The 27,924-nt window shown below is 38.9% G+C and overlaps 1 protein-coding gene across 2 annotated transcripts; it reads left to right on the plus strand.

The window, feature by feature from the left end:
- Positions 1-135: 135 nt before the first annotated feature.
- On the plus strand, positions 136-26,885 carry PNISR (PNN interacting serine and arginine rich protein). 2 transcript variants are annotated; one of them, XM_071741277.1, is made up of 13 exons: positions 170-270; positions 5,549-5,630; positions 12,841-12,959; positions 14,218-14,403; positions 16,997-17,220; positions 18,919-19,105; positions 19,359-19,549; positions 20,146-20,283; positions 21,349-21,448; positions 22,162-22,215; positions 23,510-23,680; positions 25,199-26,300; positions 26,542-26,885. In XM_071741277.1, the coding sequence occupies exons 3-13, from the start codon at positions 12,872-12,874 to the stop codon at positions 26,570-26,572; spliced, it is 2,472 nt and encodes an 823-aa protein (XP_071597378.1). In that variant the 5' UTR covers positions 170-270; positions 5,549-5,630; positions 12,841-12,871; the 3' UTR covers positions 26,573-26,885. The 2 variants fall into 2 exon arrangements, with proteins under 2 accessions (XP_071597377.1, XP_071597378.1); XM_071741276.1 differs by lacking the exon at positions 5,549-5,630 and having other exon boundaries at positions 136-270.
- Positions 26,886-27,924: the final 1,039 nt, after the last annotated feature.

The raw sequence follows: 27,924 nt of genomic DNA on the forward strand, positions 1-27,924 counted from the left end.
GGCGGCCGCGTCCCGGCGAGGGAGAGGGAGGGAGGGAGGCACCGCCCCCCCCATCCTCCCTCCTCCCGCCCCGCAGCCCTCAGTAAAGATGGTGGCGAGAGGCGTTCGCGTGGTGCAGGCAAGGGTCACCATCATGACGAGTTTTACTTCCGGGTGAGCGCCAGTAGGCGCCATATTGTCTTGTTCGTGAAGACGAGGAGCGAAAGAGGGGAGAAAGCAGCCGCCGAGCGGTAGCAGCGGCAACGCTTGCGACGGGAGGCGGGGGAGAGTGTAAGTAGCGGGGCAGGCTGCGCTCGCCAGCGCTCCCGGGGGGCCGGCGGGTGTCGAGCTGACCCGATCTTTCCCCTCGTTCCTCCTCCTCCTCCTCCACCTTCTCCTCCCCCAGCCGAGCCGGGAGGCGTTGAAGGGTGCCCCGCGCCCTGGCGACAGCCCCTCGCCGAGCCTGAGGAGCCGGCGGCGCGGTGGTGGCCGCTGCGGAAACCTCCGGCCTGGACGAGAAGGGAAGACTCCGAGCTCCTCGCCCTCCCCTGCCCCCGGCTGGGCCGCTGCGCATGCGCGGCGGGGGGACGGGGGGCGGCCGGTGCTGGGGAGCCCTGGGGACCCCGTCCCGCCCAGCGCGCACGCGCTGCCCTCTCCTCTCTCCCCTCCCCTTTGGCCGCTGAGGGGTCCCCGGTGGCCGCCGGGACGGGTCCCGTTACCGGGCAGTGCGCATGCCCCGGGGCCGCCTGTCTCTGGAGGGTGAAGCCGCCGTGGGGGGCAGTTGGCCCGGCGGGGTGAGCGGGAGAAGCCGGTGCGGGCCGCGGGACGGCGGGGGGAGAGCGCAGATGGCCCCCGGGGTGCTGAGGAAGGCGGAGGGTCGGTGGTACAGCAACCGGCCCTGGGCTTGCTCGGGGAGGCAGTAACCCAGTTAGGGAGCAACACGTGCCGCCAGGATTTGGTGGTTGGCTGCGTCAACAGCCCGGCTCCCTTGGATAAAATGTCTCTGTTGGAGTATTTGTGCTGTTTCATGGCCATTCTCACGAGTTCGTTCCACTGGAGGGCTCCAGAGAACTAAAATTAACGAAGTCATCACACGCAGCAACGTTTGTAAGATAACCCTGAGCCTGGCTCGGTAGCTGGGCGAATGCAGGGTGTTTTCAAATTGATCCTTAAGCGAGCCACAGGTTTGCAACCTTTTTACATTTGAGCACTTCCCCACTCAGGTTCTCAGTGCCTTTCCAGACATTTCCACAGTGGTCAGTGTTGGACTAAACTGGGATATGATGTGCTAGGCTTTGTGCTTAAGGCCACAGAAATGGTCAGGGTGCTGGAACACTTCTCCTGTGAGGAAGCTGAGAGAGTTGGGGTTATTCAGAGTTCAAAAGAAAAGTCTCTGGGGAGATCTTACTTGAAGCCTGTCAATATGCAAAGGAGGCTTATGAGAAAGATGGGGAGAGACTTGTTAACAGGGCCTGTAGTGACAGGACAAGGGGCAACTGTTTTCAACTGGAAGAGGGTGAATTTTGACAAGACAAAAGGAAGAAATTTTGTATTACAAGGGTGGTGAGACACTGGGACAGGTTTTCCAGAGGAGCTCTGATTGCCCCATCGTTGGATGACTTCCAGGTCATGTTGTATGGGGCAACCTGGTCTAGTGCAAAATGTCCCTTTCTGTGGCAGGAGGGCTGGACTGGTCTGGATGGTCTTTGAAGGTCCCTTCCAACTCAAACCTATGGATAATTTCTGTGGTGTTTTAACCCAACCGAAATTAACCAAGTTTCTGAAGCAAATTACTATGCAGAGTATTCAGCCACCTTGTTAATTTCTTGTACCTGTAAATGTTGGTATGCAAATATTCATTTATTAAAAGGTATGCAAAGCAGCAAGCAAAGGATGCTTTAAAGGATTTGTTTTAAGGCAGAGGAAGGGTCAGCTACCTTTTAGAGGTGAGGAATGGTCATCAAAAAGTAAGGCATGCCTACCAGCAGACAATATTCACACATCATTTTACAGAGGTAGGCTACAAATAACAGTGTAGTCTCAAGTAGCTGCACTGTGTGTAGGATTAAGAAACTCCTTTTGAATTCTGAAGTCAGGCCACGCTGAGAGATAGTGCCTCTCAGAGGAGACAGATGCTGTGGCTCCCCCTGACTGTACAACACAGAGGGAACTGAGAGCCTTGGCTTTGTTGCTGGCATTGCTGACAATTCAGTGATGGATCAGAAGTCAAACTACTGATTTTTGATTTGTCTGAGGCAGCAGCAAACCTTGTGTCTTCTTTGCTATGGTGTCATTGCAGGGTTTCTATATGGTATTTTTCACATGTGACATGCAAACTCCTGCTCTGGAAGAATGGTTTTTCCACTTCTGGGCTCAGAGGTATTGCAGGGTTTAATAGTCCACAACTTGAGCACAATTTTTTAGTGGACAATTCTCCATATAACCTGTAATGGTAGAGAGGTGTCTTAACCATGTTTCATTTTCAGTAAGGTGCAGGATTATGCAAAGGTATTACAGGGACAGGATTGTCCAGTCTCCCTTCCTTTTCTTTTTTTAATGACAGACGTACAAGGTGCTTTGGCAACAAATAATACTGTGTGTAGGTGTTATTAAACATTCTAACTTTTATGATTAGCTGATCTCTCTCCCTTAAGTGATAACTGTTTTTCATTGAGGGTAGTATCTGCTCATGACCACTGAGGAATAGTTGTTTGTTTATTTATTGGTGCTATTAGTTTTTTGTGCAGAGCATGTTCACTAAGGAGGAATTTTCAGATGGACAGTTCAGAAAAAAAAGCTGCTACGTGGCTTAGTCTAGCATCAAGTCTTCTAGTGGAATGAGACATGCAAAAAATAATAATATCAGATGTCCCAGGGTAGGGTTCTGACTCAAACTGCTTAAGTTACTGTGATAGTATTTTACAGTGGTTTTGATGCTTTATGATAATCAAAGTTTGTGTTTGTCCCTATGTCTTCAAAATACAAGAAATAAGTAGATGATACCTGAGTTGCCAGTATCTGGTCCTGCTGTAAAGGATTTACTTTAGCTCGTGTGGATTTAGTTTAAAATAATAGAAACTGGAAGGTATACTGCTTGAATGACTCACTGAAGAAGTTGTCACAGTACTTTACTTTTTTGTTTGCTTGCTGGGGTTTTTTGTGTTGTTTTTGGTTTTGGGTTTTGTTTTTTTTTTTGGCCTTTATTCAGCCTACTTCATCTTGGTAGCACTGTAAATATTAGTCAGACATGCTGACGTGTAAACCGTGTTCTGGAAAAATTCATAGATGCCAAGTAAGCTGTTTTCTTCAGTTCTTTTCCTGGTTCTGTATTTTGCATCTTGGTTGTGCATTTGGAAAGTGTCTGTTCTTCCCTGTGAGATGTTAAAAAATCCAGCAGAGTAACTGAAGTTGACTTCCAACATTCTAGTAATACACATCTGTAAATGGGCTGGAAGCTTACTAACACAACCCAGTAGGCACACTGGTGTTCCTTCTGGTTCTTAAGAAAGGATATACACTATCTGGGCATTAAATACTTGGAATAACTTAGGTACTGTACAGAAGTCTTTGGCCTCCTAAAAGTGGGATGGGTGAAGCAAGACTACCTGTCTTTATTGCAAATGTGACTCAACCCATAATTGTTCTATTTTCTAATCAGGAGCTGGTTATAATATACTAGTAAATACTTATTTTCCCAAATAAAGTGGAAGCTGGTATGGTTTTGTCTGAGCAATGGCATGTGTTTGTTCTAGCTCTGAGTGAATGTGTGTCTGCCAACTCCTAGAGTTCGTTCTTACACATATGCAAAGGATGCAGTTCTTTTCCATGCTCCTAGATCTTTTCAGCTGCAGAGGTGTTCCCTTTGTGCTCTCCCAGATTAATACTGCCAGCTGATGACTGTGGTAACCTTTCTGCATTAGAATTTTCTTCTCAGTAGAGGGACTCCTCCAGGTGTGTGAGGCCATTTTGCCTTCACATCTCTATTCAGTCACACCTGTTGTGCACAGATCCTTACAGTAAAGTATTCTCTATCCTAGTGACACAGTAATGGGTGAAGTGCTTAGTTTAAGTTTCCTTCCTATTTAGACCACACTGAGACAGATATTCTTGGAGTTGATGCAGTCTGTATCCTTTATTGACTTTAGACTCCAGCTCAATTGGATGTCAGTGATACCATGGAGGAGCTGCTCTAATTCCTTGGGAAAAATAGGTGAACTGTTGTATCTCTTAAGAGCATTTATCCACTAGTCCTTCCAGCCTCATCAGTGATGCCTGTGCTATCATGACCCTGATGAAGCAATAGCACAGTGAAAGACAGGGGGAACAGTTCTCAACCAGCAGTGTTCAGCTTCAACTCTTGGTAGCATCAGTCCAATTCCTGGTTGTGTACTGACTGCTGTGTTCCAGGTGTTGTGAATGTATGGTTAGGTATAACCTGTTTGCAACTGAACAGCTCCACAAAATTAATCTTGAAAAGTCAGCATAAATGTTCAGTCCCTCTGCTAAAACTTCACAAACCCAGTATCAATTACCTTGAAGGAAAAGATCTTGCATTAGAACAAGGCGCTTGCACAAAAGATCAAGAGATTGGGCTGTTAATTTCAAGGTCATCTGCTTCTGAGACAACTCCATTTTTCTTCAAGTGCATTTCCAGAGCCTAAGTCTATATGGGATAGAAAAATTCTGCTGACAGAGTATTTGCTGCTTTTGAGATACTTATCAAGGTGTGACATGGGTGACTCCCTGCAGCCCAGGAACTCCACAAAATGGATCAGAGACTGATGTACCTTTGCTGCTTGTGTTGTCTTGAGCTCATCCTGAAAGACTGCTGAGCTAATGACACTCATTTTTAGTATTAATTTGTTTCAGAAAGAGTACTTGCATTTTTTTATAAATCAGGACTCCTACCTCTTGAGGTCCTTCATCTATTTTGTAGTAAAAAAGTCATGGCTGCAGTGACATTTGATGAAACATTTGTGGTGGGTTTTTTTGTTTTTGTTTTAGGGTTTTTTTGTTTTGTTTTTTGGTTTTTTTTTTACCTAGACATCTAACTGATGAATATAATATCAAAAAGATATTTCTTTTCTGGGGTTTTCTTTAAACTTCAGGGTCCAAAGACTATCTGTGTAGGGGTTCTCAAAGTATGTCTGGTGGCCTGTGGTTTCAGTATCTTTGTTTATTTAGATAATGAATCCTTGGCTAAAATGGAGTGCTTGTTTGGAAGGCCTGCAAAACAAGATTTTTAGTCACCAGTAGAACTTCTGCAGCTATGTGTTAGAGCTCAAATTGCAAGTAAAACTTGTCAGGTCATCTCTCATCATGTATGGACCTGCCATTCAGGGATGATGAGTAACATTATCAGCAAGTTGATGGAACAGCCTCCTTTCTGCATCAGAAAGCACTTAATTATTGGCTCTGGTTCTTTAGGCTCTGGAATAATCTTTCGTTACTCTACCTGTCTACAAGGTTGAATAAACCAGACTGTCAGCTTGTGTTCTGGAAGTCTGGTCAAATGATGTTGATGCCTACAAATGATGCAGGAGTTCCTAACCTTGATCTATCTCTTCAGCTCATGACACAGAAGGTGCCTGATGCTTTCTTCCTAAGGACAGCCTGAGTCCTGATCTATCTCCTAATTTCTTGCAGTTGAGGTAATCTTTCTTCTAATAAATTCTATTCAATTTTGTCTTCCAAGTGATACTTGCTTTTCATTGCCAATATTTCACTTCACAAACTTCCTGGGACAAGCCATTCATTCTCCTCTTCTGCAGAAGCTGTTGATGTCATTTCATCTGCACAGTTCAGATTCTGTGTAGCATTCATATTGGAGGGGAGCATGATGTTACAGTGATGGAAAATTCTTAGAAAGCAACAAGAAACAGTCTGCTAGATGTACTCATCTGGCCAACTAGGTACTAGGTATGGTTAGTTATCTTACTGATGCTCTTTTGGAGCTGAGTTAACTTTCCATGTCTCTCTGCTTCTTGCATTGGACTATCTCTCTGCATGAATTGGAACAATTGGGATCTTCCATTAACTCTATTAAATTTTATTTAGGGGCAGGTCATGTTTATCTTTCCAGGGGAAATTTCTTGAAACTTTTCAGTTTTGGTTCTGCCAGTGCCATGAGGCACATAAGGAGAGAGCATCTGCAGGATGACAAGTGGGCTTTGTCTTCTGACATTTGCAGGACTGAGCCTCACTCCCTGAGGTTGCTCCTCTGCATTGTTAGGAGGTGTGAACACAGTTATCTCTGCACAAGTGCTGTTGAACTGGGTAACAGATTTTATGGGCTTACACTATGAAACTGCTCAGGTAGAGTTATTCGAGGACTCTGAGTGAGTCCTTTAGAACCCAAGTTTTGCTGGTGGCCTTTTCTGAAAAACAGGCCCATCTTTGACATCAGTGGGCAACGAACTACGGGGGCCTTGACCAAGATCTATGCCATTGGGAAATATTTAGGAAACCATGCTCTACTTGACTGAGTGGCTTTCACATTGGTGTCAAAGTCTGTAATTTGTTTCAAGATAATTGTTTTCTGGAGAGTGCTGGGGGGAGTCTCCCTAAGTTAAAGGTGAGCATATGAATTATTACTCAAGACTGGTTACTGGTAAGTAGTTTTTAATTCCATATTTTTCATTGTGTGTGGTGTGTCTGGACACATCATACAACCATATCAGAAAATGTTATTTTGCAGACAAATTGGCAGGTTGAAGGAAACTTTTTTTCCTAAAAGGAAGGTGAACGCTGAGGTATGATCTGTAGCTGAGATGTGTATCACAATCAAGGAGAGGAGTGGAAAGGTGCCTTGTAAAATACCTGTTCTTTCTCTTCTCTCCACCATGCTTTCTGTTGGCTAAAATATAAAGTATAGTAGAGAGTTTGAGACACCAACTTTAAGTTTTTCTGGGTACTGTTGTCTGTCAGAGGTTGCTTCTGCTGAGGATCAAGGTAAGTCATGCCACGATTTTAGCTTTTATCACCAGCAAAGGAGCTTTCACCAGAAGACTTGTCAAAGGTGACATGTTTTAGTCATGGTAATATAATATTGCTAGAAAAGAACTACTGTCTTTGATTTGAGTTCCGGTAGTTCTAGCTTCTTGAGTAGGAATATTTTTTAAAATATACAGTAAAACATATTTTGAAATGTCTGCTCTTAAAAACTAGCAGAATTTTGAAATATAACATTAACTTTTCAAAATCTATTAAGTTCCTGCAATTGAAGTTAAATGTGAATTGGTGGAGTGTTTTTCCCATGTGATTGTGTTTCTCTTAAAACAATCCTGAATTGGCTTCTGTTTCTTCATTGGTAAACAGATTTTTAATAGATTCAGGTTCCTGTTCTGTGATCTGACATCAGAGGAAGGCTTTTGAAGCATCAATGAATGTTCTTTTGTTTGTTTGTGTTTGCTAGAGGGAAAGCAGAAAGGCTATTCCCAATTAAATTGGAGGATAGAGCAGCTAAGTAAAAGAACCCATCATAAGAGAGGGTGATATCTGCATTTTCCTTTGCAACTGGGTACCTGTAAAATTGGTCCATTCTTTGAACCTGTTTCTTTTTCCAAACCACTGGTGACATTGGAACCAAAGTGTTTTAATGACTTCTTAATTGGTGTAGCCTTCTAAGTGTCTTGTAAGAGTCTGAATATAGCAGATTTTAGATAGTGTTCATCTGCCCTGCCTTTCAGTGGAAAATAAAACTTGCTTCCTTGTGATTTGGATGTTCTGCTCTGTGTTTGGCCTTGAGCCTCTAGTGAGAAGTAGGCTTAGAGCTGTTAGTTTGGGGAAGTGAAACCTCTCTCTGTGAGGTGATGGCGATTTTGGAACTTTGTTAAAAATTAAAACTTGTTTATAATTCATGTGGCAGCATCCAAAGTCAGTTTTGGCAATACATATTCTAGTTGGGTGGGGCAGGACTTTGATTTTCTTTACTCTGTTGTTACCAGTTGAAGTGTCTCAGGAAAATAGTGTCTGCTTCTTGTCACAAACATTAGTACAAGAGATTTCAGTTGTTTCAAACCTCAAGTTAGTGACTTGGTGCAGGAGATGTTCGGTTTTGGGTTTGGTTCCCTGCTCCCCCCCCCCCCTCAGAACTGGAGGCGAATCCCTTGCAGTAAATTTTAAATTAGTGAGAAAAGGCTACATTTTCTTCACTGTGTTTTGTGAGTTCTTTTAGTTTATGCCCGTTCCACTTCATGGCACTGAGATTCAAAAGTATTATTTTGCTGACTCTCACATCTGGGTTGTTCATTATCATAAGACTTGCCTCATGCTGCTTTTATTTTTTACATCTTTAAAACAGCATCACTAATAAAGAAAAATGTCAATGATGTCTGATGGAACAGTATAGAGATTCTGTTGAAAAGTTCTTAGTACAGTTTCATAAGCATACACAGTTATACTTTTATATAAAAAAGAGTAACATGAAATAGCCTACGTGCAGTTAATTTAATTGATGTGTCTACATGTAAGATTTATCTAGTTTAGTTCTCTTTTAGAATATGGTAACTTTAAATGAAGAGGTAAAGCCAGTTTGCTTGTCTCTGAAATTTAAAAGCAGATGAAACCATCAAACACTGCAGTGCTTTGCGAAACAGTTTTTGAAAACAGTAAACCACCTTTAAATGTCTGTTGCCTCCCTCTATTAAGTGAGAAAATTTTACATCAAGTATTTTTTTTTCATGTTTACCTTATATCAGTTAGTTAAAACTTGGAAAAACTGCAGGAAATTATGTGAGGAGCAAAAATCAGGGCAGTCTGTTGCTCAGAAAGTGATGTTCAGGTCACCATATAGATGGAGGCAGTAGAACAGTCGTCTTCTGTTCTCTGGCTCTGAATAGTGCATATTAAGATACATAATTTAGTTTTCAGTACTAAAAAAAAATTAATACATGTGGTCTTCTAGCCAATATATCTTAATGTTAATTCTTTAAACATTTTAAGATACTGATTTTGTTCATTCCATTTCCAATTCCCATTTCTATCCAAAAAAATAGCACAACAATGAAGATAAGTTGAAATAAATAGAAAATCAGAAATCGTTTGGGCAAATTTTCATATGATATTTGAAAAAGGTCTTTTGTATGCATAAAGAAAGTGATGTAATGATTTAATTATATGTGTAGTATATATTTCTGATTAGTAAAAAAAGTTTCAACACTGAATTTAGTAACAAATTCAGGCAATCCATGTTTATAGTTGCCAGCCTATGAAAATAAAATTTCTTCAGGAAAACAGTGAAAGTACAAATGAAATACAGAATTCAAACGCTTCAATGCAGGTTTCAAATACAATCACAAAGTAAAAATTGGCAGTTTCAAATGGCAGTGATTTTAAATCAGTCTGCTCTGGATGGGATAAGTTGAATTAACCAAATGTTGAAGTTCTTCAAGGTTTTACACAGTTGCATCCAATTGAAATCATCTCCGTGTCTTGACCTCTTTCTTTGCCCTTCCCCACCTGATTTGTCACCCCAAAATAGCACCAGTGAGGTGATTTCTCTCTGGGGAAAATTAAAGACTCTAGACCATATTATATTGCAGAGTGATGCAGAAGTGTATGCTAACAACTAAAACCCAACTGGGTTTCTTACTCTGTCCCTCAAACCACCTGGCACTGAATAAATGTCTCTGGCCTTGCAAGCCAGAGCAGAGACATCCTAACTGTCTGCTGGGTCCCGGGTCCATGGTGGCATCCCAAATGTACTTGGGAGCAGCCCCGAGGAGAGATAAGTTTCCTGGATCAGAGCTGCTCTCTATTGGGGAGATGGTGGAGTCTTTTGGCACTGCTTTCCTTAGGAGAGTGGACCTGGCCTTGGTAGCTTAGGGCATGGTAGCTTGCTGAGAGGAAAACCAGGAGGGGAACTCAGGATGCTCTCATAGGGCACTCTCTGCCCTCTGTGTCTTCTGGTCACTTTTCTAGATGCCAGCTGGTATAGCTGGAGAATGATTTATCTCCCTCCCATCCCAAAACAAAGTCTCACTATTTCTTTGAACACCATGTAAAATAGTAAGGTAGTTGCCATGTTGGGTGTAGGTAATACAGAGACCTGGAGACATTTGTTACCTTAGACCTTCTTAAGATCCAAACTGGTGCTTCAGTTTGTCCAGCACGTATCTGTCAAGAGCCTGAGAATGAAGAAAAAAGGCTAGAATACTAAGCAACCTTTACAGTGCAGAATACATGAGGAGCAGGTAACTGATAAGCATTTTTAAAGGTATAAAAGTTTATTGCGAGGTAATTGTAGTAGTCATTATGATTGCTAATTGCATGTAAAAAAAATAAAATCCAGAATGTCCGAGATTTTAGGACAAATACATAAATCTCATCTGATCCTATCAAGTAAAAACTGTGTGTTGGAGATTCCAATTCAGTTGAATTTGTAGAGGTGCTCTAATTATTGCTCCCCTTCCCTAGGAGAAATTGGTATTTCTGTAACTGTATGATTTTTGTTTTCCCTTCATTCAGTTACATGCAAACTTTGCCCCTTACATTTATTGGTGAAACAATTTAATTTTATAAATAATTTGGCTGGGTTTATTTTAGTGAAATTTTACAAACTTTTCCAAAGTATTATGCATTTAGGTAACAAAGTGACACCAGAATTTGTGAAACATGTTTTTATTGTTGCTAGTGTGATTTAACAACTAGAAACAAAGGGAGCTGCACCGTGAGCCTGTGCAGTGCTCTAAAGGCTGGTGGTAATCCTGAACCACATTTGTTACAGTTTTGTTGAACCAGTCCTTAACAAATTTAAGACAAAGAAAACAACTTTTGACAGCTCAGAATTTTGATTCTGGATGAAAAGAGGAACTGGAGGGAGGAAGAAACATTTATTTACCCTTTTCTAGCTTTTGAGTGAAAGTAGTATGTGAGGTTACCTCTTCACTCTTAGTGTATAAAACACCTGTGTATGAGTAAGTGGAAAGCTAGGTATGGGCAGGCCAGCTTAAACATTGCATGAAGTGCATTACGCTCAGCTGGTGTCAGAAAGTAGGTACAGGTCAAAATATGAAGAACCCCAAAAAACCAAAAGAAGGACACTGTCTTCTCCTGCTAAAGGTTTGAATAATATAAAGATACTATTGAAAGTAAAAATAATAATAATAATTTGGCAAGAAAAGATAGAGAAATACTAAAATAGTTTTTACTCAATACTCTGTTCCCAAATCTGATCTGGCCTTGTATAAAGCCCCTCCCCAAAAAGGCATTTGCAGCTGGGTTTTTCTGAACCATACATATCTCATTTTTGTACTGGCTTAAATGTAAGTGGTTTCAAAACACAGTTGATCTACAGTTTTTCAGATTAAAAATTAAATTTGTCAGAAGTATGCAAAATATGAACTTGCATTCATCTCTGCATGACCCAACACCCCACCATGTTATGTACAGCTTTTTTGTTGATTTGCATTTTTGTGGTGTGATGTTTTCTTCCTATGCAGTCGTGTAATTATTTGTATGTGCAAGCATTAAGCATGAGATCCCTTTGCAAAGCAGGATCTGCTCTAATTGCTCTTCTTCTCTCTGCCAAGCATTGGCTCTGCCTGTGGGGCTGCTTGTGTCCTGCTCCTTTAGGAGTGGTTGGGGTTGTGTTCCTGGCTGGCCACCCAGGTGGCACTGGCTGCTTTGAGCCAGTTCCCTCTGAATACAGACAGTTTGTATTCATCTCTTCTGTATTGCACTTGGCTGTGTGCCACCGCCAGGTCTTGTGTGCTGCTCCTGTGACCTCAGGGACTGAATTTTTCTGTTTCTTTTAAGTTTGGAGTGTTTAAAACAGCCACACGGGTGATGTTTTCATAGCGTACAATCAAAGGGTTGTGTGTTGAATGGTGAGAGGATATACTTATTGGGAGTGGACAGCCAGTTGAGAAGTTCATAATATACAAGGTAGGCCAGAGGGAGTCACACTTGGTGTAGTCTTAGCTGTACTAAGACTTGTTGGTATTGGGAGCAGCTCTTGAAGTGAAATGTTCCTAGAATTGTGCCCAGGCTTTTTCTTCAGAAAAGCTGTTTGCAGCAGCATAGGTGGCTGCTCTCTGGTCCTCCATGTGCAGCAGGTTAGGTGTACTCAGGAGGTACAAATGACTGGAAGGAACTCATATGCCTGTATGGTAAGACTGCTGTGCCCCATCAAATTCTTGCAAAGCTGGTCCTGGAGTTTCACTTAAAGCAGGTTGTTGAGCTCCCATACTGTCAGGATTGTTGCTGTCTGATCAGTGAGGATAAATAACACTGCACCAAAAAGTGTTTCTCATGGTTTGAAGGGGAAGTGTGGTAAATATGCAGCTATGCAGTGGTATTTTTATCATTCTCAGATTTGAAGACACATATGTCATTTAGAAATTACGATGAGACTGTACAGTGCATGAAATGCATATGGTCACCATCTTGTACCTGTGCAGTTCTCCAGTGCAATTGTTAACCGTGTGTCTTGCCATTCAGTGACTTTCCTTTGTCTCTCCTAACAGCATTGCATGACACTTGTGTAGAAAAATACACATTTTCCTTAAGAAGCAGGAAAGGATATAATTTAAGTAATGTCTTTTATACTTTGACTTACTTGATATTGCTTTTATTGTCAGATGAGTTTTTGTCTTACAGGCACGTCATGTCTTTCCTTGCACATCATTTGGTAGTTAATTTTTTTACAAAAATACAGAGAAAGCATACCAGTCTTCTGAAATCTTCCTGTACTATTTTCAGATATTAGTCTAAAGGATGAGCTGTTTCCTCCAGCTTAAAATACTAAGCCAGCATTGCTTCAGCTTGCTTAGCAAGGCTTAATTGTATCTGCAGTTATTTAAGTTTCAGTTATGTGATATTTTATGGGCATCTATTTAAACATACAACTATTATTTTTAGTTGAAATATAGACTATATAAAGACTTAAAAGATGTGGGATCAAGGTGGACAGCCTTGGCAGCAATGGCCTTTGAACCAACAGCAGTGGATGCAGTCATTTCAGCACCAGCAAGATCCAAGTAAGTATATAGAAACCTTTGTGAATTAATTAATTAAAAAAAAAAAAATCTATTGTCATTTGCACTTTTGAGCCTTTGTTAAAGAGCATAACTGATAATTGCCTTGTTATAGCTGCTCTCAAGATCATACATTTATGGTCCTTTTCTGAACAGCTAGAAAAAATAAAAACCATACACTGATTCCAAATATTTTGACATAGTCAATATTTAATATACAAAAATACAGGCAAGCAACCCCAGTTATCCTGGACAGATTACCAACATTCTACTACTCATAGAGATCAACATTTAGACCTCATGTACTTTTTGCAGAATCTGTATCCCTTTCAGCTCTTTATAGCTAAGCTGAACCATTTATTTGAGAAAAGCTGTTTTTAGTTCAGTGCCTGTGTGGCAGAAGCATTAATGCAGATGTATACACAGAAAAACTCTCACTGGAAGTTTGCTACTTTAGGTTACAGCAGTGATGATAATGATTTGCTGTTTGGCTTCTTTTTTGACACCAAAAAAAAGAAAGGAAAATAAACAATAGAAGATTATTTACTTTAAATTGAGAGGGAGGTGACAATAGTTCAAAATATCAAGAGAAATGCAGAAAGATAGAGTGGAAGAGTGTATTTAATACTTGAGCAGAGTGATCAGGCACACTGGTTTTACATTGCTTTTTGTCACTGCAGTTTCTGTAACTTCACTGGAGAGATTTCCTCACTTCACAATGAGCAGAAGACACACTTGTGTCCTCATATGAGAGTGCAATTTGTTTACCTACTGATACCAATGGTAGTAAAGAAAAAAAAAGGGGGAAAGAACTGTAACATAAAATAGCATTCTGGAAATCAGGGGTTATAGGAGAAGTATACATTGCAAACTCTGGATTCCTAACCTATGTATCTTTCTTAGACTTAAAACATCATAAATTTAGAATGCAAGGCTATATATTTTTCTGAGATCAAAATCCGTTCACTTACAAAAAGTTTATTACTACCACCCATTCAGTGCTAATGGGAAACCTAAAATAATCTACCTTGTCATTTTGAACTCATGCAGGGAAACTCTACTTCAGCAAGTATGTACATTTTGATGTTTGCTTTCGGTTTGTTTTACTGTACACTCTGCATAAGTTATAATGGTGCTCATGGTACTTGTTGAAGGTGAGCATTTCCTGTTTCTCTTGAACAACAAGACTTGTAATTGAGAAACAGTGCTAAGCCTCAGACATGTGAATACTGACAGTTTAAATTTCCTCTGATTATTTTAGGCCAGATTGATTGGGCTGCATTAGCTCAAGCATGGATAGCTCAGCGAGAAGCCTCAGGGCAGCAAAGTGTAGTGGAACAACAAGGAATGATGCCAAATGGACAAGATATTTCAGGAATAGAGTCTGGTCCAAACAACCATAATAATTTTCAGGGGGATCCCAACTTCAACAGGATGTGGCAACCAGGTTTGTTTTCCTTCCTGTTCATTTCCTATTTTTTTTTTTTCCCATGTAATGAAATTTTATTTTTGTCAGACAGTTTTGGGTGTGGCTCTGCTCTGTCCCTCAGGTTTCAGGATGCAAAACTAGGAGTAATATCAACTAATTAACTAAGTATCACAGTAGCTTCTCTCCAGTCAGGTGTTCCATAAAATGCTTAGCAGTAGAGACACAACAGTCTACAACAAAAATATTGTAGAAAGATAAAGTCTGAATTGCAGTTATATATTATTCCTTGGATCTTCTTGCATCTTACATGTTTTGTTGCTTATCCCACTATAGTAGGAAGAGCAACACTGAAGGCAATGGGATGCTTAAGAATTCAAGAGCATCTCTTGTCCCCTGCTGCAGTGTATTACCTGCTTCTGGTATAATCATGGCATGTAGAATGAATGCAAAATATAACGAGCAGATGCTGGCTTCAGGTGTCTTAAAATCTTGAAGAAGGAGAACAGTACAATTATGGGTGTAAAAATATTTTTGTTACATGTTTCATATACTTAGTATTGCTCCTTTTTGACTTACATGTCTGATGGTCATTTTTCTGTGTAATTTTTCAGTTATTGTAAGTTAAAGTTAGTTGAACTACTGTTAATATTGGTTCTTTTTAATATCCTCAAGACTTCTGGACAAAAATTTGTTTTATTTTTACAGCTTCATAAAATAACTCTGACAATAAGCATGGAGTAGAGATTGGGTATTTTCTGCTAAGATTATTTTTTAAAATTTTATTCTGGAAGTCTTTTGGAAAGTTTGTTAGGTCACCACACTATAATGCAATTTGAAATGCATGAGCCAAGGTAGATAGGAAGCCTGTGCACATGTCTTGTGTTGTCTCAGTGAAAACTGCATTTCATGTTTGACTATGTTAATGATTGTAATAATTTTACCTCCAGTTTCTGGCACTATTCAGATTTGTTGAGGGCAATATTAAGTAAAAGCAGGCCTAAAATGTTATTGGTGGTTGTTACAGATGCATAACAAAAGGGAGGCAGACATCAGGTTTCACTTGAGTTTACCTACCTGCCCTGTGCTTGAGTTGTAGCCACATGTAAGAATTTTTACTTTATTATGTGGCAGTACATAGAGTGTATTCTATCTGTATTTCTGTATATTAAGTAGAAGTGTTTTACAGAAATGCTATGTCATTTTGGAACAACTTTGTTTTTCATATGATATTCTGGTCATGAGTTCTCCACTGTTGTCTGTTAGGTGAAATAAAATAATACCTAAAGTGGCAGGTTTTGCAAATAGCCACAGCACAGTAAAAGCATGGAAAACATTTTGCTGATAATTATAAATGCAAGGAGCCCAAGCTCACACACAAAATGCAGAGCAGAAGAAACATCTTAGGTCTAGGAGTGAGAATAATATAGCACCTTTTGTTAACAGGAAACAATGTGCCAATGTGTGATACCTGGGTATGTCATTCATGTGACTTCATAAAAAAGTCAAATGGCAATCTGGAAACCTATTGTGCAACTAGCAGGCAATTAATTTTGAAGATATCCATGTTCCACAAGTGAAGACAGGATCACATACATTTATGAACTCTTGTAAGCTATACTTTAGGTATAAAGCATTCATCCTCTTAGAATACTTAAGGAGTATTGACTCTGGAAAAAAAATTGATTAATCTGCTAAACGTGACCAACCAGGATGACAGTGAAAGGAGTGATAAACTCTTTGTATGCTCAAAAAAGAGAACAACCAAGCAGAAAAGCTTTGTTAACCCCGTTGAGTTGGATAATGGATCCAATTATGATGCAATTGGGAAAGACAGTAAAAAAACCAGAAAAAACTGAAAGAATTATTATAGGACTGGATGGAAGGTAGGAGTTAACATGAGAGGCTAGGTATTAATTCTGTTACTGGTGAAAATTACAAGGTATTTCTGCAATGTTTTATAAATACCTCCATAGTGGACATAATTTTTAGACTGGTTTCCTAAGAAGACAAAGCTTATGGCCACATAAACTGTCGATTAATTCATTAAACCCTTTCCACTCTGTCAGTCAATTGTAACTTATTTTTGAGGGCTTATTAGTGTAGTTTATGTTGGGACTTCTGCTAGATGTTGGAGAATTCAGGGAACCATCAAGAAACAAGATTTTGGAAAGCGTGTTTCAGTGTTTTTGCTGCTCACACAACTGTTTGCTTTCTGTAATGGGCCTTCTATTCTGCAAAGGAATAAAATAGTTCATTACTTTGAAAGTTGAAACAACATAGAAGCTGAAAAGTAGGAACAGTTCTTTTAGTAGTTTACATAATTTGCAAGTGCTCTGGTGAACTCATTATCACTGGAAATTTATAAAACCAAATATACTGTGTGTCAGTGTCTGCCCAGTTCTGCCTCCCCCAGTGTTTTGGTTGAGGTACAGCTATTTGGATTTCTTTCATTTAATTCAAAAAATTATTGTAAGAGTATAGTGCAGTCTGCAGATTGATGATTCTTCATAACTTTATTATCAATGAGGAACCTTGTGATAAATACAGGAACACTGAGTGATCAGTGACTTGTACTAACTTGGTATCGAATTGTATTCTAAATCCTGCACAGAATGGGGAATGCCTCACCAGCCCCCTCACCCACCTCCAGATCAGCAGTGGATGACTCCAACCCCAGGGCAAATGGAAGCTGTTCCTCCATCTGAAGACAGCAACAGTCAGGACAGTGGGGAATTTGCTCCTGACAACAGGCATATATTTAACCAGAACAATCACAACTTTGGGGGACCTCCCGATAACTTTGCAATGGGGCCAGTGAACCAGTTTGACTATCAGGTGAAACATATTTGTTGCTTTAATATTGTAGACGTGCAGAGTCCCTTCCATGGATGTGTTCCTCTAATATCATCTAGCGGCGACTTTCATTCTTCAGTTCTACAAACATCTACAGAATCTGTTATCTGCTAAGATACATTTTTACCTTGCCAAATACTTTACAGAAGAGACTTTAGAATTTTCAGTTCTGTTCTAAGGCCAGAGGTTTTTTTTTTTCCTATCCTAGTAATGAGAAATGGCTGTTGTCTGCAATATTAAAATAAATCACTGTGTTCCAGTATATAAATTAACATTACATAGTTTTGTGTAAAAAAAAAAAAAAAAAAAAATTAAAAAAATGAAGAGGAGGAAAAAAAGAGTTCATAAATAGATATTTAAATACACTAGTTAATGTACCATAGGGAACAGTCCTGTATTTACAGGGAGATAGACTGGATGATCCATTGATCTTTTCCATATCTACCTACTGTGATTCTTCGAATAAACAATGGTATTTCTAAAAGATACACATACAATTTTTTCTTCATTCTGGCACATAAGTTGAATAGCGTAATAAATCTGTAGGTGGTTTTAGCTCTAATAATAGCAGAGGGCATTACACAAATCTTTAAACACAAAGAAGTTTCAGTCTTTCCCATATTTTCAGTATTCCTGTTTCAAAACCCTTGATATAAGTGGCAAACTACCTTTTAAAACACCTACCTCCTTAAAACCCCTGTCTTCATAAACAAACCCAAGGGAAAACAGGCAGAAATGTGTTTCTGTCTTCTGGCTGACTTTTCTCTGTTATTAAATACTCTTGTTCAGTATTAGGAAGTGAACCGATAATTTTAAAATACAGTTTTTTGTCATTTCCTTTGTTTGCTATTTCAGAACCAACTCTTAAAAGTAATCTAAATACTACAGAAAACTTGTTTTACAGTGAATAACAGAGGGATGCTTGACCTGAACTTGTAGTGGAAGAGTGCGTCTAGCAGTAATTACTTCAGTAGTCAATAGAATATAATTTTAAAAAATATTTTACACTACAACGTTCTTCCTAAATATTTTCCTCTTAAAAAGTTCCACTGGGCATTTCTGGGCAGCAGATATTAAAACAACAAACCCCCCATCATGTGCATCTCAAGACTTGTGACTTTTGGATTGTGTACAGTTTGCTCAGAACCCAGGGTCTGTACTAGACTTGCATATTTGTGCATTTTAATATTTTTATGAGCCATACTAATAACATCTGTTAATTATTACTGGAAAGTGCACAGTGCAAAATTCTTTTGTAATAAAAGCTTGAACTTTTTGGTTTTGTCCTCATGCTGTAGTTACAAGGAAAGACTGCTAGCATAGCTAGACTTTTAAACCTTAATTTTGTATGCTCTTCATTTAACTGCATGCTCTGGTGATAAACTGGGAAGGAACTGCTGAAGATAGACGGTGATTCTAGGGATTAATGTTTATCACAATAGGAAAGGAGATTGGTTGAGACCCCTTCAGCTTTGTTAGTAGCTATGATTAAATCTAGGTTTATTCATTAAATAATTAAGGAAAACTTGTCTCTTGAGGACCACAGAGAAAGAGATTGAGGTATCTTGGTAGCCTAGAAATCATGGATGCCTACTTGCATGGATTTCTGTAGACCGACTTGCGCACGTTCTGTATTTAGTGTTGCCATGTGAAGAAAAATAAACTGCATTACTCTTTCAGCATGGGGCTGCTTTTGGTCCACCTCAAGGTGGATTTCATCCACCTTATTGGCAGCCAGGACCACCAGGGCCGCCAGGTCCACCAGCACCTCCTGCACCTCCTCAAAATCGAAGGGAAAGACCCTCATTCAGAGACCGACAGCGTTCACCTATTGCGATGCCTGTGAAGCAGGAGCCTCCACAGATTGGTACATGTTAACCACTCCTTAATGAAAAAAACATAAAAGCTGTACTTTAAAAAGAATTTCAAAATGTTAAGAAAAAGAAGGGAAAGAAAAAGCTATTTTCCCCCCCTCCCCCCCCACTGTCAGATGTGTGGCTTGTTTGGATTTGGGTGGAGGGTTTGTTTCTTTGTTTGGGTTTTTTTGGTTTGTTTTTTTTCTTCTATTTGGGGGTGAAGAATTTTGTCATCTTACAAAACCGTGAACCTTGCTTATGTAGATGCTGTGAAGCGTAGAACTCTGCCTGCCTGGATTCGCGAGGGCCTTGAAAAAATGGAACGAGAGAAACAAAAAAAATTGGAAAAAGAGAGGATGGAACAGCAACGTTCACAATTGTCTAAAAAAGAAAAAAAGGAAAGTGAAGAGGCTGAAGAAGGGGATGGCCCACGGTTACCTCAGAGAAGTAAATTTGTAAGTAGATGGGTTTGCTTCTTACTCAGGTTTGTATGTCCTGAAAGGTATCAGCTTTTGGTCTCTTACAGTCAGAGACTGTGTGTATGCTTGGTTATCTCTTGTTTCTTTTGCTCAAGTAAAGTTAAGCTGCTGCTTTATTGATATTTACTGGGTGTTTTGGAATTGATAATGTCTGAGAGGTAAAGTTATGTGATCTGTAGTAGCAAAGAATGAAATTGGGCTTTTTTTCTTTTCTGTATTTTGGGAACATGGATAGTCTTTAAAGGTTTGAACTCTAAATCAGTAGCTGAACAGATCCGGATACCTGTATTTGCTACACTGAACCCAGTTAGGAAGCTTTGTGTTGCCTTCACTTTAGTGGTTAACCTCAATTGTTTGCAGTTCTGAGTACCTGTCTAGCAGTGAACTGTGTGTTTGCTTCTCTTGTGTGTGTGTGTGGGGGGGGGGGGGAGGGATGGAAGAGAAAAGAAATAGTTTTATGATGGCAGTAATACAAATTTCAGTACAAAGTAAATAAAGTTTACTATGAGAAATAGAAACTAGTGAGCTTGAAATCTAAGTTTTTCCTGAAATGTGTAATGCTGTTCTTGCAGGACAGTGATGAGGAAGATGAAGATGCTGAAAACACAGAAGCTGTAAGCACTGGGAAAATCAGCAGGAGTCCATCCCCAGCTCCTCAAGAGGAGCAAAGTGAACCAGAAATGACAGAGGAAGAAAAGGAGTATCAAATGGTATTAATAACATAGTTCTCACTAAGCATTTCTGTCTATTTGCTCATATTTTTGGGTAAAGCAAAGTAAAATGTTTCTTCTTTGCCTAATACGGTCAATTAGAGGGATAGTACACATTGTACAGTAAAGCAGAGTTAAATCTGCATATCTTTATAATGCTGTCTTCCTCATATAGACAAGGGTATAGAATCTAAAACTCATCTTTAGCACAATGTTGGAAGAACTTAGTTACTGTAATCTTTACATTGATCGTATTAAGTCTGTAGATTTGCTTTTAACTTGTCAAATTTTTAATGATTAAATGCACCCATCTGAAATCTATGCTTCAACCTCAGTTCCTGTGAAAGGGGATTTAGGAAATGTATTCTTGCAAAAAAGTGCTAGAAAAAGTCCTGCCAATTAGAAAAATTGGAAATTAGAAACTAAGTGCTGGTCCTAGACCAGCAACAGTTTCACTTGGGTCTGCAGAAACTTCATACTTAAATCATAGTCATATCCTAATTGTACAGTTAAAACTTAATGAAAGCCCTAAATCTAAGAAGTTTGATGAATATATTTTTGTAAAGCTCATGGCCAGATTGAGCAGCTTGGAGAACTAGCTACCAACATCTAATAATGAAGTCGTAAGCAAGTAACCTCTGATTTTTCCAGGACTGGGGACAGTTGAGACAGCATACCAGACACCAAACAGAAATGTGGGGTTTTTTTGTTTTTTGGTTTGTTTTTTAAGTATAAATGGGATCAGTCTAAGTACATTTCTGATTTACATATACATTTGTTGTGTTGCCTTCGAGTTAAAAATCAGTGCCCTGGATAGTTTTGTATATTACATGTGTATACAGTTTACAGACAAAAGAGACACTGTTCTGAATGATAGAAAATCAGGTCAAATTTAAACTATTTCAGACTTAAGCTTTTAAATCATGTATGTTGCAATAAATAATTGAATGTGTGTGAGTGTACTTTCATAGCCATCAAAAACAAGTGAAGCTTTATGGATGTAGTTTGAATGCTACACTTAGTCAAGAGATTTTTGGCTTTAATTGTACGTACAATTTTCTTCAGATGATGCTGACAAAAATGCTGCTGACAGAGATTCTTTTAGATGTCACAAACGAAGAAATTTATTACGTGGCCAAAGATGTTCACCGTAAAGCAACTAAAGGTATGCTGGTTCTTTTGGTTTGCTTTGTTTTTAGTTCTGTGAATATTCTATATTTGCATGTCTCTAGAACATTTAACCTCCATAGTTATCCCCCAAGAGCAATTCCAGTGTAATGCATCCAACTTGGTAGAGCTCAGATCCAGTAATCATATACTGTCGTCCTGTGCAGTGTATTGTGAGTTACTTCAGTTATTCCATTTCTTCCATGCAATTCATTTATTTAGTTAAAATGGTACCATTTTGTCAATGACTCTTTGAGTTGTAGCTGTTTCATAATGCAATCATTTTAATCTCAAGTTCTTAGCTGCTCAGAAGTGAAAAGAGATGAACTTTGAGTCCTCAATTAGTAATTCATTTGCTTTCACTATTAACATGTATTGTACTTACATAACAGATTTTTAACGTAACTGAGTTAATCTAAATATGTAACTATGGAAACTTGAAAACTATGTGCAGATGCTGTAACTTGGAAAGTGATTTATGAGTTTTGTTTTTTTGTTGTTGTTGTTCACTGTTAATTTGCAGTTAAATTCTATATCTTCATGGTCAGAAAATCTAGAAATGGTTTTAAATGGATGATGCGTTTTTAATGTTTCTTCTCTCCCTCCAAAGAACAGCAATAGTAGTAGATTTAACAATACCATAGACTCATGACTATGAAATCGTGGCTATTTGTGTTAACATGTTGTTCCTGTTGTTGATGTGATACAAAGCTCCTGCAAAACAGCTGGCACAGTCCAGTGCACTGGCTTCCCTCACTGGACTCGGTAAGTATGTTCCTTATTTTTGAGAGGGCTTAAAGGGGGAGTTTGACTCTTGCCTTGCATTTCTAGAAATTGCATTTTGAAACTAGATTTTAATTGCCCAGGAGTGTGGGTCACTTTCCAATAACTTTATCATTATCAGCACCTTTGTTTGTTCCACAGGTAATCCTACTGATGTAAGTGGGATGGTTTTTGGAGTAAAGGACTAGTCAGTGTGAGTTAGTGTATGCAAATCTTGCCCTAATTTTGAAAATAAATAAAGGCTTTAGATAAAGTAACTTTTCAAAGTATGACTGTTTCAGAAGCATACTGCAGTCTTCAGAGAGAGGAACACTTTTATATTTTTCTCCTATTTTGATCCATCCAAACAAGAAGGGAAAGTTGATAGAAGAGTAATGTGAAAGTCTATTAATAAAAATACTACAGAATTTGTAATTTTATTGAAAAGCTACGTAAGCACAGAGGCTCCCATATTACATCTTACCAAAAACAACACAGCAAAATGAGATTGAAATTCCAGCTTGAGACACAACAGCAAAGTATCTTTCCCAACCTGCTTTTTATCAACTAAACCCTACTACACCAGTGTCAGTCATCAGTTATGTGCTTGTTATGTGGAATTCCAATGAATTAGATTGAATGATACCGTCACAAGTGCTCACACGTTCTAAAACTAACTCAATAAAGAACATAAAAACTTCAGACTGAAAGAAAGTAAACTATCTCCATTGCAGATGTTTATATTGACTTTTATCTTTCTTATCAGTCCAATAGTTATTCATATGTCTAGGGGAGAAGAAAGTAAATTTCTGTTCCATTTCTGTGCCCGTCAGAGCGCAGTGTTTCCTAAATCAATATTGAAAAATTGATATGGCATTCAGAATTTCTGTAGCCTTGGACTACGGAGGAGGCTGAAGTCATTTCAGAGATGTCTTCTGGGAAAGGTCCCAGGCATTTTCTGTCCGATTGCTGGCACAGAGGCAGGCACTGGTACCATCTCTGCAGGGAGCTTTTTTTGCCCTTCCATACAATGGAAAAAGTACCGTGGTCACAGTGGTTGCTTGCCGAAAATAAACGAGCTGTTCCAGGAGGAGTAGAACCAGACAGTGAGCATCAGTGCATTAATGGGGGCCTTGATCACACCAGTCAAACAACATTGGCACTTACCAGAATAAACTGGCTTCTTCAGAGAAGAGGAAGTGAAGGAAGGGCAATGTTACTCTCCTCTTTGCCCTGCAGAAATATTAAGAACAAAGCTTAATCTTCCCTCGTGATAGACTGGACTTTATGCACGCAGGTGGACTGGGTGGTTATGGATCAGGAGACAGTGAAGATGAGAGGAGTGACAGAGGCTCTGAATCATCTGATACTGATGATGAGGAATTACGACACAGAATCAGGCAAAAACAGGAAGCGTTTTGGAGAAAAGAGAGAGAACAGCAACTACTACTAGAAAAACAGCTAGAAGGTAAATTATATAATGCTTCCTTACTGTCCTGCTGTATATGGAGTTTACTACTTACTCTATGTAAATTGCAGGGAAAGAAAACACATTTTAAGCTGCATTTAGAAATAACATTTTTTAATTAAAAAATTTTGATTAAAAATTTTGATTAAAAATTTGTTTAAGCTATTTGATCAAAATGGGTTTTACTTTTCTTTCTAATAGGAAAAATCCCACAGTATGTAGTGCTTCCCATAAGCTATTCTACTTCAAAGAGTAGATGTAGTACAGATGCATCTATATGCTGTGGCTGTTGTGTGCTCTATCAGTAATAGTATCTCTTTATAAAAATACATCTGTGTGTATAGTATCTTTTAAAAAAATCTCAGGTGTGATTTTGAACTACATTTTACCTTTCTGCACAAGACTGCAGTCTATATGAACTTGATTCCTTAAAGTCATAGACTTGAAGTATATGAAGCATATTTGACATTATCTGAGTGATGAGTAATAAGTAAAACTTCTTTAAAGTTGGAAATCTCTGGCAAGTGCTCCAAGGGTCTGAATTTCTTTATATGAAAATCTTGGCCTGATACGTGTTACCTTACTTTCAAGAAATGTCTTCTTAATTCTTCTGTGGTGTTTTTACTGTGTTTCTAGTCTTTGCTGACTATCAAGCTCACATATAATCTCAACTGATATTAACTTGTTGTTTTCTAAGAGCTTTAGCATTTACCTGTGTTAAATGCTCTGGTCTTAACTTTTGAGATGAGAGTTAATAAAAGACTTGTACAAGTCGTGCTTTTTATCCAATTCCTCACTGCTATAAGAACTGCTAAAAACCAGGATAAATGTAAATTGCTTATCCTAGTTAGCATTTAGGGCTAATCTAAATTATGCTTGGAAAATGCCATAAACTAGCTTTTTTTTTTTTTTTTTCAAAAAACAAACACGTCACTATAGCAAAAGGTTTTTTTAAGACTTTTTTTTTTGATAAAGAGGCCTATGAAACATACAGGTACAGCCAATGTTGTTCTGAGGTTTGGAAGCTAGCCATGCACTGTGTGAGAAATACAGTTTCAGGCCAGCCAGTGATCACTCAGACTTGGGTGAACAGGGCTGGAATGCAGGCAGAAAGCTCAGGTACAGCTACAGGAAGGAGAAAGGGAGAATGAGTTGTACAGAAAGGTTGCAGGAGGAAAAAGTATGCATGTGTAGATTAATTTGGAAATTCTGGTGCTCCAGGATATTAGTTTTAATCTTAAACCTGAAACATGAAAAGACATCAAGGACTTGTAAAAGTGTCTGGGTTGTGCACTTCTTTACATCTTCTAAACCAGGAGGACATCTTTTCTAGAATAATAAAGCAAGAAAACTAACAAGTTATATGGTAGGTAGTTGGTATGATGGCAGACAGTGTATTTTAAGTATTATGAAAGTTGCTTGGAAATTAGGTTTTGCCAAAAGTAACAGTATGGGATTTATTGACATACTACTCCAGATTAATTGCAGTTTTCCTTCCTTCATATACTTTTTTTTCAGAAGAAAAGCTACAAAATGAAAAAATTGCAAAAGAGATGAATGAGTTTATCAACAAAGAACAGAACAGTAACTCGGCATCACAGGAGGCAAAAGAAATTGAAGCAGATATGGCTCATGAAAAGAAAAGATCTCCGAATGCAGTCGCCCCTGATATAGAACTTAAAAAAGAGGGTAAAGAGAGAGCAGGAAGGAGTGGGTCGAGAAGCTCTAGCAGTGGTAGCACCAGCAGCAATAGCAGAAGCAGTAGCAGTAGCAGCACCGTGTCTAGTTCATCCTATAGCACAAGTTCAGGTAGCAGCCGGAGCTCTTCGCCTTCTTCCTCTCCTAAAAGGAAGAAGAGACAAAGCCGCAGTAGAACACCTTCACATAAAGTTAGGCGCAGCAGAAGCAGGAGCTACACCCACAGAAACAGGAGAGAGAGGAGTAGGAGCAGGGAGAAAATGAGGGAAAGGGGAAGACCCAGTAGAAATCGCAGTGCTGAAAGAGGGGAGAGGCGAAGAAATCGGAGCCCTTCTCGAGAGAGGAGCTGGGACAGGCGCAGGAGTAGCAGCCGCTCGAGGGACCGGCGAGCTAACCGGGCGAGCCGCAGCCGGAGCAGGGACAGGCGCAAAGGAGAAGACCAGCGTAGAAGCCCTCCTGGAAATAGGCACAAACATAAAAGTGAGGGTAAAGATCAAGAAAGGAAGAAGGAGCAGGGCGGAGGTGTAGATAAAGACAGGAAAAAGAACAGAGAGAGGGAGAGAGATCAGGAGAAAAGAAAAGAGAAGCCCAAAAAAGAGGAAAAAGAAAGTAAGGCTGGCAATCATGACGACAGTAGATTAAAGAGAAAAAGAGACAGTGAAAGAACTTTCACTCGTGGGGAGTCGATCTGTGTGAAAATCATCAGACAGGATTCCAGGCAAGAAAGCAAAAAAGTTTCTACCAAAGATAGCAAAAAACGGTCAGGCTCTGAATCTAGTGTGAGGAGTAGTTCTGAATCACCAGGAAGCAGTAAAGAAAAGAAGGCTAAGAAATCGAAGCATATTCGGTCATGCTCCATGGAGAAATCTCAAAGGTCTGGTAAGAAGGCAAGCCGCAAACACAAGTCTAAGTCACGATCAAGGTAGTATACTTTTTAAGTATTTTGTCTGACTTTTTTTATTTTTTGCTATTCGTCTTCATGTGTACGGCATATGAACTTTTTTAAAATAAAGTATGGTATTTATTAAATTTCTTGTCTTAGGCAAAAGTAACTTTGGAATATCTTTTAAAAACTATTAATTACTAAGCCTGAAGTGTGTGTGGGTTTGGGGGGGTTTTATTTTTTCCAATTAACTTCTTCCCTCCTTTCCTTTATTTTTCAGATCAACGACTCCTCTTCGTCGTAAACGCTGAGGAATTTATGGCACCAGTGCTATGACGTTTAAAAATTCCATGAGTTATAAAAGGCTTGTCTCATTATAGAGGCACATTGTGGCTATGTAGGTGAAACCAGAATCCTTTTTTATCTGTACATAGGTGTATTTTTTCCAAATGCTGCTCAGAATTAAATACCTAATAGGATTTCTTTGTATTACATTTTTTCAAGAACGGTAGTGCTTATTAAGAATATAAAACATGCCATTCTCTTTCAGCTGTAATGTTCTTAAAATTACTATTGAATGTAATGTGATGTCAATAAAGCTCTTTAGTTCATTTTTGTTTAAAATTCTTGCACCTGAATTTTGTGTTAAATTGCAGAAAGTACTTTTTTTTAAAAAAAAAAAAAAAAAAAAAAGAAAAAAGGCAGCTTTTTTTTGGTATAACAAATTTTTAAAGTACTTGAAAGAGATTTTATCGTAAAACACTTGTCAGAAGTATGTAATCCATGGACCTGATGGGATTAATCTATTGGGGGTGTGTGGTAAAACAAAGAAAAGTCATAATATTTTTTTCTTTAGCTTTGTGTAACAGATTTTAAAAATCCTATTTATTTGGACTAGAAAGTAATATCTGCTGTGTGTGTGTAAAATATGGGTCACTGTAATACAAGCTATACTTAAACCAATTGAACCCCATTAGGAATACGTGTGACTAACTGATCTTGTGTGACAGGGTTAAGCTGTGGATCTATATTCCTCACCAAGTTTTCAGACAGCTTTCTGGATGTTCAGGGATATTACAGGAACGAGACTCGGTATTTCAGATGTTTTTTATGAATTATATTCATAAGTGGCACACAGTACACATGAGAAAACCGGTAATAGGTTAACTTTTTATTTTGGCACATGCATTAAATGTGTAGTAAACATTAAACCTGGTTATTTTTGTTAGTGTTAGGAGAATTGTGATTCCTGTGAAGCTAATATATTGATAGACAGCACTGTAACTAGACACTTGTTTTAATGTCACCATAAAGTGAAAGAGGTCACTGATTACCTCCTTCTTCAGGAAATGAACTACTGCTGTCAGTAACAAGAGTGTGCAATAATACTCGTTAAAAACAAACAGACAAAAAACAACCAATACACAGCCCTAGGCCAGTGACTGTTAGAGAAGAACATTAATTCTGGAAAAGATTGGAGATCTGTGCCTAGAAGGTGTGGTATAATACCAGTTGTGAAAAAGATAAAAGGCTTAACATCAAAGTGAGATTTTGATGGCTGTGTCTTCTAAGAAAAAAAATATCCTTGTACGGGCAACTTGCAGAGCATGACTTCATGAATTGATTAATCCGTTTATCTAAAATTCAGCTAAGTATTTTTGCC

Source organism: Heliangelus exortis, chromosome 3 (genome assembly GCF_036169615.1).
Source record: "Heliangelus exortis chromosome 3, bHelExo1.hap1, whole genome shotgun sequence".
Lineage (NCBI taxonomy): Eukaryota > Metazoa > Chordata > Aves > Apodiformes > Trochilidae > Heliangelus > Heliangelus exortis.

Excerpts from the sequence above, each read along its gene's own strand:
- PNISR (XM_071741276.1), top strand. The coding sequence starts at position 12,872 with ATGTGGGATCAAGGTGGACAGCCTTGGCAGCAATGGCCTTTGAACCAA. Across the intron at positions 19,106-19,358 it reads GCAGGAGCCTCCACAGATTG|ATGCTGTGAAGCGTAGAACT; the intron begins GTACATGTTAAC and ends TTGCTTATGTAG. Across the intron at positions 22,216-23,509 it reads GGCTTCCCTCACTGGACTCG|GTGGACTGGGTGGTTATGGA; the intron begins GTAAGTATGTTC and ends TTATGCACGCAG.